The sequence below is a fragment of the Hippocampus zosterae genome, chromosome 4, assembly GCF_025434085.1.
Source record: "Hippocampus zosterae strain Florida chromosome 4, ASM2543408v3, whole genome shotgun sequence".
In the NCBI taxonomy this organism is placed as follows: Eukaryota; Metazoa; Chordata; class Actinopteri; order Syngnathiformes; family Syngnathidae; genus Hippocampus; species Hippocampus zosterae.
This window is the reverse complement of record NC_067454.1, coordinates 20,952,645-20,965,503: the sequence shown is the minus strand read 5'-3', so window position 1 is coordinate 20,965,503 and position 12,859 is coordinate 20,952,645. Positions and strand designations below refer to the sequence as shown.

Sequence of the window (12,859 nt, the reverse complement as noted above, 5' to 3'; positions counted from 1 at the left end):
TTGGGGGCGAATTTTTTGTGCGCTCATGGACTTTTGGTGGATGTGAAAAACCAATGCTTAATAGACCCTGCCACTTTCTGTTCTTACGCGTGCACACTCGGACCGCCCGATGTTATCCGCCTCTCCAGCATAGTCCCCCTCACGGACGTTTTCCACCGCCTGCTTGCCGAATTCCCTGCACTCACACAGCCCACCTTCACTTCGGCGGTTGCCAGGCACGGGGTGGAACACCACATCGCCACCACGGGCCCACCAGTCTACGCCCGAGCGCGGCGCCTGAACCCGGCCAAGCTGGCTGTGGCCAAGACGGAGTTCGACAACATGGAGCGCCTGGGAATTGTCCGCCGCTCGAACAGCCCTTGGGCCTCTCCTCTCCACATGGTCCCTTGTGGAGATTATCGACGGCTCAACGACGCTGAAACGCCCGAAGGCTACCCTGTACCGCACATCCAGGATTTCTCAGCTCACCTAGCCGGCACGGTGATTTTCTCCAAGGTCGACCTCGTGAGGGGCTACCATCAGGTTCCCGTTCACCCCCCCGACATCCCTAAAACGGCAGTGATCACACCTTTTGGATTGTTCGAGTTTCTACGCATGCCGTTTGGGCTTAAGAACGCCGCTCAGACCTTCCAACGCCTGATGGACTCTCTGCTGCGGGACCTTCCCGAGGTCGTCCTCCTACCGGAAGCTTGTCTCCTGGCCTTCTCCCCTCTGACCTTTTCCCCTTGACTTCCCCGTCTTCGGTTTCTCCTGTTCCTCCGCGACCGCCCCCTGCGGATGCGCTTCCTCTCTCCCCCGTACGGCGTAGCCGTTACGGCCACCGGATTCGCCCCCCGCGACTTGAACTTTAGAGTGTCTGTTTTTGTTGGGTTGAATTCTGGGGGGACGTGTGTAGTGACTTTTTTATATATAATTCACCACCAACTGCAAACGTGTGAATGCAATGTTGCATATGCGTGTCAGAGAGTTCTCGAAATGGTAACGGGGTAGAAATAATTGCAGTCCCTTTAAGGACCGCCATGTTTATCTGCTGGTTTCTATGGAAACCGACTTTCGGCGGGTCTCGGTTGGCGCGGGAAGTTTTGCTGCTGTTTGTGCTAATAAAAATGACACACTCCGTCCGAGTGCGAACGTGAGAAATTGTCGCTTTCTTCGCATTGCTACAATTTCCACAACAGTATATTTTTTAAAAATGCCCCACGTGGGCCTTTGCGCTTGAGCAGAGCGCACTAACACACACACACACACACACACACACACACACACACGCACACACACACACACACGCACAAACACACGCACACACACCCACACGCACACACACAGGCCAGTCCCGTGGGCGTGCAGCAGTGTTTATGAGTAGTCAATTAAGGTTGTTAGACAATTAAGGATGGAGAGACCTGCTTTTGTTCTTATAAGTCTCTCTCTCTCTCTCTCTCTCTCTCTCTCTCTCTCTCTCTCTCTCTCTCTCTCTCTCTCTCTCTCTCTCTCTCTCTCTCTTTCTCTCAGCAACACACATACACTCCCCGCCCATGCATGCAGCACACACACGTGCCCCACGTGGACCTTCCACGCTTGAGCAGAGTGCTCACACACTAGCACGAATAGTAAACAACACATTAGGAGTGTTCACACTGCGCTGCACTGATGTATTTTGTTGCGATATATTTTGCACCACAGCAAATTGTGTGGAGCGTTCACACGTAAAAAGCCGCTGAGCGTGTCTGCACCGGCACAGCGTCGTTGTAGCCCCACTTGCGTTCACAAGGCAGTTTCTGCAGCGGAGCAAAACCACAGAAAGCAAATGAGCTGTCGTGTTGGTTCTTTTGAAACATATACACAACTCAAGCGACTACTGGACAGGCACGTCCTTCTCCTTCTAGGTCTCAGTGCCATCTGCTCAAAAGTGACCGTCCCCGAAAACGTAAATTAACGATGACTTAAATGACACTCAGAAAAACAAACGCGTAATGTGCCAAACAGAAAATCAAGAGAGGAAATCACAAAATAAATTATATGGGGGGCGGTGGGTTGTGAACACACAACGAAGGAACAAACTATGCAAACAACTCCGAGACAGTCCAGTCTCTTACAAAAGGAGAGATGTTACCAGCCAAGTCTTGTGTCATTATTAAACAAACACATGACGAAAGTCCGACAGAGCTCGAAAGCAACACATTTTCGCCGTACGTTCTCTTCACAAGCATTTGCTTGGAGCAAATTTAACCCAGTTGCGTTCACACGTGCAAATTTACACCGGTGCTGCTTCGCAAACGAACATTTGCTCCGGAGCAAATTTTTAAACCACCTCCCTGAGGTGGATCAAATTTGGTCCGGTGTAAGCTGTTTTCCAGGGCTACGCCGGAGCTAATTTGCACGTGTGAACGCTCTACTGGGGCAGCCCCGGCATAGCACCGGACCAAATCTTGCCGTGTGAACACCCCTATTGATTTTTGCGAACTTCAAAAAAAAAAAAGAATCTTTCTGAATTTTGAAAAAATCCACAATGCACCAAAGCCGCGAAATAGCGAGGGTTCACTGTATAGCCACACCTGATATACCGTATTGGCCCGAATATAAGACGGATTTCTGCATTGAAATAAGACTGAAAAAGTGGGGGTCGCCTTATATTCGGGGTCTAGACATTATACCCATTCACAGTGCTAGATGGCGCCAGATATCATTGAAGCGAATACTGAACTCGACTCCCCAGGCCAAAGTGAACCCCTGTCACAAAGAATAAAAATAAAAATAGCGGTAGCACGAAGAAGAAAAATAAAAAATAGCGGTAAGAAAGAAAAGAGAAAAAATAATAGAAGAGATAACAGAAAATGGAGAAACGTAACGACAATCTGGAGAAAAGTGGGTCGAAGATTGGCCAGGTCAACCAACCGGCAGGTGAGAACAAGTTATGATGTAATTTACACTTTAGTTTACATATTTAAATGTTCAGATTTTAAGATTTGAATGAGGCAAAATAACACGTTTTTTCTCTCAAATATATTGTTATAATCATTTGTTTTAGATGTACAGTAATTATTTTCTGTATAAAAATTAATTTGGTGTTCAAAAAGTCTTTTTTCAAACTTGAGTCTTGAAAAAGAGGGGGTCGTCTTATAATCAGGGCAGTCTTATATTCGGGCCAATACGGTAATCATGAATGCTTTAGGTGTCACTACATTTCTTGTGGTCTGGCTATAGTCAAATCCATGGTTCAAGTCAATGAAATGACAAGAACATTTTCACAAAGGCAAGAGACTAGGCATCACACTGCTAAAAATAGGTATCTCATTGAAGGGCCCTACAAAAATATGTACATATTTGATGACTTGGGGTGAGAACACTCTCTCTTCATTGCAACTGTAGATGCTGTTGCTGCGACTTTAGGCTTGTCCAATCGAGGATCTGCCACAGCAAGTCACTTGCATGACTTGTTTGGCACAGTTTTTAGTGACAGATGTTCTTTGTGATGCAATACACATATTTTTTTAATCTGGGTTTGGGAGCAACTGTGGCTGAGTATTGGGCCACTGGCTGGGAATCGAACCCGGCAACATGTACCAATGCCTCATGGAAACGTATACAGTAACTTAAAAAAAAGCTTCAGTTGAGTGAAAACTTGGCCATCAACCTTTAATGACTGCCTTTACATTCTAGACGTACACATTTCTCTTTACAGTGCCAGAAGCACTTGTATTCAATCATGTCCTCACTCATCATTGGAGTTGGCATTTCAGTCCCATTAATTAGGATATTTTTACATTTCAGAATCACATTTTGATCGCATGTTCTCAAGGATTATCTAAAATTAGTGTTTTCGGCCACGGGCGCAGCAGCCGAATGGATTTAACTTATTTGTTTTAAAACATTTTCACAAGATGGCATTGAGTTCAGACCCAAGCCACAGCGCTGGGAACAGATTTTTCAAATGCAAATCAACTTGGACGTTTCGTACGTTGAAACTAAAGCAAGTTTTATTTCCCTTTTGTGGTGCTGATGCAGATGACATATTTTTGCTGAGCAGCTTCTGTAATTTAAAAAAATAGCCATGCAGGAACAACGGTGTTTCACAGAGAAGAAACAAGCAAAGGATGCATGCTGTTACAGATTAGCAAAGCGCCTGATTAAATGGCAGATCTCATGCCTGTTACCCCTCCCTTCGCCTCCAGGGTCTGTATGACTCAGACTTATTGACTTTTTCAATGTCAGATGTTTCCCTTGAGGATTTCGTCAAATGTTTCTGAAAGGCTAGATGGTATTTTTGTAATGAACCAACAGCTGTCAACTCACTGCCAGCTAACTGAGCTTCTTTTCAACTTCAAAGTGAAGTCCCGGCTTTTTGTGTGAGACGCACATCGTACGGTAGAACGATTTGCGTGCTGCAAATAAAAGCGTGGGGCGGCAAACCGTAATGTACTTTACTGATGCTTGGGTGCTTTACACTAATTCCAATTTGCAATTTGAGAATACATTCTTCTTTGTGATGAGCACCAAAGCCGAATTGCTTGTTCACATGTTAACCACTGTGTTAACATTATTTAGCTGGAATCGGAGTCTTAGTTACCTCATATGAGGAAACCAAAGCAGAAGAGGATCAAAATTAACTTAACTGTTTTCACTGAACTTTCTTTGTAGGTTCAATACATAAACGCTCGCTGCTTGCATAGTCACAGTCACATTCTGTTACAATTTGCCACGCCACATAATTATTTTTTATATCTCATAAAAGGGTTCTGAACGTGAAGCACCGAGACATACAAACTTTTCTTCACTGTATGTGACTTTAAGTTCGTAAATTCTAGAGGCACATGTTCTGCCGATCACGTCTTTAGCTCCTTTTGCAAAATTGTTTCAAAACAGGAAGACTGATTAGGAAGGACTTCAAACAAGCCTAACTTCAGTGCAGCAGCTCAGGTTCTACTTTTTAAAGACAGTTAAAATATATTCACTTTAGTATATATTCAATATAAATCTGTTTAGATCTTAATAACTCTTCATCCACATCCACTGAAAGTGCAGCACTGACCAGAATGTCTCTGAAAATACTGAAGATTATGATATTATTACCTTGAGGTATGATGCTTGACAATGTTAAGAATGTTAAGACGATTGAAATTCAACTCAACTCTGCTCTACCAACAAAAATATTGAAATGTTACTATTAAAATCCGCATGAAGCAACCAGATAAAGCGGTTGACTCACACAGAACCTCCAAATGTAGGTCTACAGCATGTAACAAACCAAAAAAGTTTATCTCGGTCCTTCTAAAAAAGCTCTAACCTCAATTCGGCTCTTGGCCATGACTTCAAAGCTCTGAGTTAAGATTTTATCAAAAGCTTTGTTTTGTTTTGTTTTTTTGTTCAAACTTTGCCAGAGCTCTGAGTGAAAATGTTTCTTGCGTATAAAGTGCATACTATAATATTCTAATACAAACAATTTCTTTAGCGATAGTATTTAGGTTGAACTTTTGGGGTGCATAAAGTTAAGCAGCATTAAGCAGCTTGTGGATAGTATCTTTCATCCAGGTTTTGTACAGTATGCTGTGTTTGTCTTCGAAGATGTTTGCCTCTCACCCAAGAAGGCATCATCGGTATGTGCAAGAAAGCCTGGTTACTGTATTTCTTTATATATACGCCGGGCGACGTCTGAGCCGGCATGTCATTCGTTTTATTGTCTCTCATCATTGTATGAGGTAGGCTTTAGCGTGAAGGATCTTGCCCAAGGACCCACACTGGATGGTGTTATGTGCTCATTTTTTGGCCCCAAGCGGGATTCGAACCACCGTCTCCCGTATGCCCAACCGATGCCTTACCAACTGAGCTATCCAGCCGCTAAGTGGTTGCAACAGAACCCGTAAGATCAACTCCTACTATGTCCGCCTCACAGTGCATACGTCCAGTGTTTCAATCCGGGCTCGGGCCCTTCTGTGTAGAGTTTTTTTTTTTTTTTCCAAAACCATGCATGGTAGGTTAAATGATGATTCAAAATTGTCCGTCGGTGTGACCGTACGAGTGAACAGTTGATGTATGTCTTTGTGTACCCTGCTATTGGCTGGCAACCAGTTCAGTGTGCATCCCATCTATTGCCCAAAGTCAGCTGAGATAGGCCAACCACACACCCGTGACCCTCATGAGGATAAGCGGATTAGAAAATGGATGTATGAATAGCACCATAGCAACAACAACAGCAACAACAACAAAAGCTCAGATCTGTGGGTTTGGAATCTGTAGCATTTCCACATCTGTCATAAGGTGAATATTTTTCTCCTATTGTATATGTTTACCTTGTATTTTCATAATATACTCAAATGTGTTGAACATTCTGTAAAGTGTATCTCTTTCTCAGGAGAAGCAAGTGTGTTAATTCATACTTGCTTGCAAGGGAATCCTTGTCTCTGCCTTGACTGACAAACTGACAGATTAAATTATGGCCTTTCGGTCTTTGTTGTCTTTCCAGCTTTTTCTCCAGGGCCCGAGCCAGATCCTCAAGTTTACAAATGTGATTAAGACTTGGAAGAGCTAGATGTTTGTTGGATACAATTCAGATATGCTCGCCCTGCGATTTTAGAGGCTAATAGGTGATTTCACCAGCATATTTGGGCTTGCTGGTTTGCAACAGAGGTTTCCTGTGTTGTATATAAATACATAAATACATAAATAATTTGACTCATGATGAAATTACGGTATTATGTCTTCATGTGACAAGAAATGCTAAGAATCACAAGCTGCACAATATAGAAGCAATATTTGTTGCCAACAAGTACAGTATTGAAAAAAAAATGGAGTACTGCATGAAAACAGAGCGAAAAAATCATCAGCGATTAGTCGAATTGACTTTCACCATAATAACGTGTTGATTAAAGTTGTGAAACATCAATGACATATTCGACCTCTGAATAGTACCATCAGGACACCCATGTGATCCACTAATTATTGTTTAATCTGCTGTTATCAGAAAACGGATTGCAGTGTTTAAAAGATGGACTCATCCTGAATTATTTTTCTTTAATCTTGCACAGTGGTTGAAATATATTATTCGTGTATGATCCAAATATCATAGTTGAAGATTTCAAAACTGTATGGATGGAAGTGTGGATGATACAACACATACAGTACATACCAAACTAATTACCAAATTGTCAAACATTTTCACAGGCGAAATGACACACCAACTGAAATAGGTCATATCTTTTAGCCCTGCGCTGCCATCAAAAGACATTTTATCTGACAACACATATTTGGTTCCTAAACTGATTGTTCTTCAGTGATAATTACATTTATACATTGTCTTAGTGTCTGTTGTGTTTCTTTGTTCCTTAATGGAAAATGCACTTACCTCTTCAGCATGAGCATCACAAAGCTTGTTTCCTGACAAGAGTTTATTCTTCAAGCTCTTGTTCTGAAAAAAGGATGAGAGAGAAGTTGATGAAACTGGTGTCTGAGGATTTATGTTCCTTTACATGTTGTTATTTTATGACTCAGTGGACCTCGTTTTCTCAGACTGGGCCGCAACTCTGACAGTGAGTGCTTGGATGCCTCTCACTGTCAGAATAGATTTAGGAACATGAGGAGTTGCCGCTCCCTCGGTATTAGCGCTTACATACAGGTTACAAAAGTGGATGAAATACTGCTGCAAAATATTGGGGAAAAGTATGATATGGAAACTAAAGAAAATTGATTATTGAGGAAGATGCATTTGACAGACAAGGTTTTCAAAGACTGGATTTACACTACATTTGTTATGTGGCATAATATTAATAGTTTTCCGCCCCTGTGGCAACCCTTGAAGGAATATATATATATATATATATATACTGTATATATATATATATATATATACACATCTCAAGTCACAATGTGAAAAGCAACAATAGAGATACAGACATTGCAAAAGTAAGAAGCACGCCTTCAGAGTCGTATGTATCGAATCTACTCTTATTATTACCAGCAATTGGGGATAATGAACCAACATTTCCCTGCTTGCCTCATTCCTGAATAGATCATTGCAGCAACTGAAACACTGACAAATAAAATGACAATAGTGAACATAGTTAGTCAATCTGATTCCAACAAAATTTCTCAGGATAATGGAATCATGTGAAATAAGCTGTTTGATCATTTTAGTTTTCTACAAGGTTGGTACAAGAGCAGTATTAGGATTATTAACACTATTGCTTTGGTCTACCTTTGCAGATGCATTGCTGGACGAGGCAGAAACGCCCAGTGAGGCACAGGGCGTCGAAAAAATTCACAAGCAACCCGGATTAGCCCACTGCCCCGGCACAAAAATGAAGTGCTAGTTTAGTACGCTGACCGCAGACTACTTTCTCTTCCCAAATTGTCAGATGACTCGAGGGCGAGGCAACTCCATGTGTCGACACGCCTAAATGACAGCTGGCCCCGAAATCTTTCGACTAAATTTTCGCTGGCATAAAAAGAAGTGACACCCATTTTTATCGACCAAAACAGGGTCCTATGTATCACATCTGGCCTCGGAACGTCACAGGATACAACCTGCACGAAGTGGATGACTGGCTGGGGAGAAGGAATTCCGGGCTTCTTTGCTTAAGATGCCGCCCCGCAACCCAAAACGTATGCGTAAGAACATGAATGGATGGATGCAGGCCACAATGGACCAACTTGTCGTGCTGTTTTGACTATTTGCACTGATAGTGAAGATCGAACACAAGAGACCTATCAAAAGATCTCCCATTACAAAGACTATAATGTGCAGTTTCAATTGACCTTGTGGGATCAGGAAGGTTTTGCTGGCAAGCTTTCTTTTGCTCTTTGGGAAGAGGAGCATTTGAGTAAACATTGAGCACGACAAATTAAGATTATATGGGCATTTTCTTGACAGATGGCAAAACAAACCAGGGGAATTTAATGTGAAATGTTTTCACTTGCTGCAGTTTTCTTTTAACCGCCACATATACAAATATATACAGAATAAACATTGAAATTCACATAGTCAAATCAATATAAATTTTGTTTTGTCATCGTTATCTTGGTAAAGCTGCATATTGTCTTAATTATTGCGAGTCTGCCTTTTTTTTCTTGTGGTCTATCAGCATGTCCATGATAGGCCTTGCTGTGAAGGTGCACTTCAGTTCAACCCATCCAACGGTTTACATATTTTACTTCAAAATCTTCAAAAACCTGCAACATTTTGAAGGCACCCGAGATAATAAAATTGGCATCACAACAGTTTTGTGATCCACTGAGTCAAAACTGGACAAGTATCCATTCCAAACAGTTGCACCTCCTCTTCTCCTACAGAGGGAGCACCATATGAGGACATGTACAACTGGCAGCTGTCACAAAATGTGATGTAGTAAAGCCCTTGGACATACTCGGAGTGAAAATGAGATCCTCTGGAGTCTGTCTGTCACTGCACATTATGCAAAATGCAATACTCTGAGCTGCATATGTCCAAACGTGTTAGTCCTGGAGCACTGTGAAATGATGAACCTGGAAGTAAATGAATATTTTTATATTATATTATTTCATATTGATGTTGTTCTTTCCACTTAGGCCGATACAACAGTACACTACTCATGTATAACACTATTTACCTTTCAGTCATAAGAGCATTAACCTAGATCATTGCTTTGGAATGTAATTCTGCAACTCACTGTTATTTCTTTTCTCCTTTGAATGGGAATTATGCATCCATATATCCATTTTCTATGGTCAACTGTATATCCTCATTTGGGTCACGGTGTACAACAGCCTAACCCAGTTTACTTCGGGCGAGATGTCGGCTACGCTCTGAACTGCTTTTACGTTGTCAGAGTTTTTCTCGGACAAAGTTAAAGAAATGACTCGGCACCCAGGGAAAATTGTCTTCATTGACGGCGGGAGGGTTCTCTTGAGGACGAACGACGGTTGTTGCCCCGGTAATCACGCTCAGAGTTCCAGGTCCGCCAGTTTGAACTTGTATTGTTTTACATATGCAATATACAAGAAAAACACTGCCCGGATATTTGCATTCCGCGCCCCCGGCCCACCCCCTCGGTAATGTTTGGTTACCTTAGTTTAAGCTTTGAACCAAGGGTACATTGACACCTTTCTGTCTGGTCTACAATGAATCAACAAATTGCAGACTTTGCAGACGACAAATGTTGCCTGGGCGCGACAGGCGTTCTCAAACGTCTTTTGTTGTTCAACAACGCTTTGTTCCCGAATTGTTTATTTCCACTTTGTGACCGAGTCTAGCCTTCTTCCCTCTGTTCGCCCCCTTGCTTTGACGTGATAATTGTGGACTTCAAAAGCCCTCCGCCCAGACAGCCGACGCCTTTGCGCACAGGCATTTGGGGGCGGTGGATACGCACCCAAACGTTTAGATGTGCCCAAATTAAATGAAACTTTAAACATGATACAATTTCAATCATAGATTTCTCTATCATATGTATATGAAGACCACTGGTTGACATTTTCTTCAATGTACAGACAACGAAAGATTTGTGTGGTTATTTAGTATCACACTTCATAGATGACCAGGCATTCTAGAAACCATAGCAAACGATAAAAAGTCATGCGGTGTTGTGCAGTTACCCGGTACTTTCATGCAGTTGGGCACATAAAGGTTGTTGATTCACTGCCAGAAATGATAGGTGTAAGAATTGACAGTGCAAAAATGTAACCCAACCATTAAATCCAGGAGTGAAATATAATGGGAACCCAATTATTTGTCGATGCGTCTCGGATGTTGCCATGGCATCTCAAACAGCAACAAACCTGTGTTAAATCAACAGTGGCAGCAGCCGTGCAAGGTAGTGGCACAGACCAAAAAAGTCTTACTGTCTAATTTATTGGAAAACTCAATCCTAAATCATCTCACGCTCGAGGGAATTACTTATCATTGTGGAGCATGCAGAAAAGTGTCTTGTTGCCAGATCATGTAGACCAACTGATATTTTTGAAAAAGAATCCTGTAAGACAGGGGTGTCAAACTCATTTTTGTCACGGGTCACTTTTAAGTTACGTCTTCCCTCGGTTGGCCGTTATGACAGTGAAACTACAAAAACGTTCAATCGCATTATTACATGTAAGGGTAACCAAGTTATGGCAAAATCTCATTTATTACACATAACAATTTGAGAATTCTGTACATTTTTATCAATGACCATGCAAGTTGATACACATGATTTTCTTTCGGGAGGCCACATAAAATGATGTAGCGGGCCAGATCGTGCCCCTGGGCTTTGAGTTTGACACCAGTGTTGTAAGGCTTTGGCACAATTGTTTACTGTTACCTGTACAAACAGTTGTTCTTAAAACGGAACAATCACAGCAGCATGTTAATTTCATGTGGAAATATTGAACGTCGAATATTATATGAAGCACTTTATCAAAATGGTTTGTTTACATGTTTTAAAGCATATAAAGAATCAGCTTATTCTGATAATAAGGTAAAGCGGTGTATAAAAAGAGAACTAGTTTGTTGTGTTTCACTCTGTTCAAGATACACATTGAGACAAACAACCATTCGTGCTCACACACACCTCGGGACAATTTCGAGTGTTCCATTAGCCTGCCACGCATGCTTTTGGAATGTGGGAGGAAACCGGACAATAAACTCACGGAAATAAAATATGCATATTCGCAGAATACGCAGAAACATCCATTTGTCTTGTTTCTGTGGATAAAAAGCACTTGGGCGGTGTAATTCCGGATTTAATACAATCAGCTCCCTTGCATGCTGAGCTAGTGTGTCATATTAGTATTAAACACTTTGCCACAACTTGGTCATTCAGCTTTGAGGATTCACTGCCACCTCAGATTTCATTACAGACAAGCTCTGCCAGAAATATTTTACTTTATGGTTAACCCAACACACATTCTTTATTCTGCACGGTTTCTGGACATAGAGCCTCCGCTATTTTAAAAGTGTCATTACTTCAGTCAGGGCCTAACTTCAAGCAGAGCACAAATGTCGACTATTTCTTGCAAAGGCAGCATTGTCAATATACCACATGGCGGAAAAAAATGTGCTCCACTTATGTTAGAAAGCAACAACATAAAATACCTTTGATTTTTGCAAATCGAAAGCTGCATCTGAGACAATTTCTGGCCATTTGACCTTTCTTGCATGTCATGCCATTCATGTTGTCCTTGTTTATGTGCACCTTCACCCAAGAGTGCATTGTTCACTCTAAAAAAGTGATTTCCACATCTCTTGTTATTTTCCGGGACCCACATTGATGAAAAAAGGCTTTATTAGACCGTTTTTTCTTGTTGTTTTTTTGACCAGAAATGATACATAGACCAAAGAATCATGAACACATTCAACCTAAAAAATGAAAACAATTTTGGGAACCTTTCTTAAAGCTCAGATATTGCCATTCATTCTGTCTTTGGGTTAATTTCACTGATACCTTTTAAAAAATGTCAGGGAGGATACAAGGCACACAAGGGGATCTGCTAATGATGAGTCACCTTGACTCATCTTGGTCATGTATTTTATTTAGTTATTTGTTTTAAATATTAGATTGTATTCCGGGTTGTAAGGTCACATGACTGTTGAAGAGCCAACAGTGCAGTGGAACTCGACAGCCCAACCATGGCATAATACACCAGGAGTGAAATGGAAATACAGATAAATGCATACGACTCATAACATTGTACTGCTCTTAAGTCAGTTGAAACCTTCTAACATGATCTTACAATTTAGCCTTTGCCATTGAACTAAATTCACCCCATACTTTGCATAACAAATCAGCCCCTCTGTCAATTATTTATGAATTCAGTCAATCGGGCTGGACAGTGGATCACCTGTTCCATCTGAGTACAAAGTCACATCATGTGCTACACATTCTCATTTCATTTCACTTAGCGACCCGTTTTCGGCAGTGCA

At 41.7% G+C, this 12,859-nt stretch overlaps 1 protein-coding gene across 2 annotated transcripts in view; it reads right to left on the bottom strand.

Annotated features, from left to right (window-relative positions):
* luzp2 (leucine zipper protein 2) overlaps positions 1 to 12,859 on the bottom strand; it is a 148,246-nt gene that overhangs the window by 34,226 nt on the left and 101,161 nt on the right. For both annotated transcript variants that reach the window (XM_052063283.1, XM_052063282.1), the window contains exon 6: positions 7,337 to 7,399. In XM_052063283.1, coding sequence (XP_051919243.1) covers positions 7,337 to 7,399 — 63 coding nt within the window. The remainder of the gene's footprint in view (positions 1 to 7,336; positions 7,400 to 12,859) is intronic.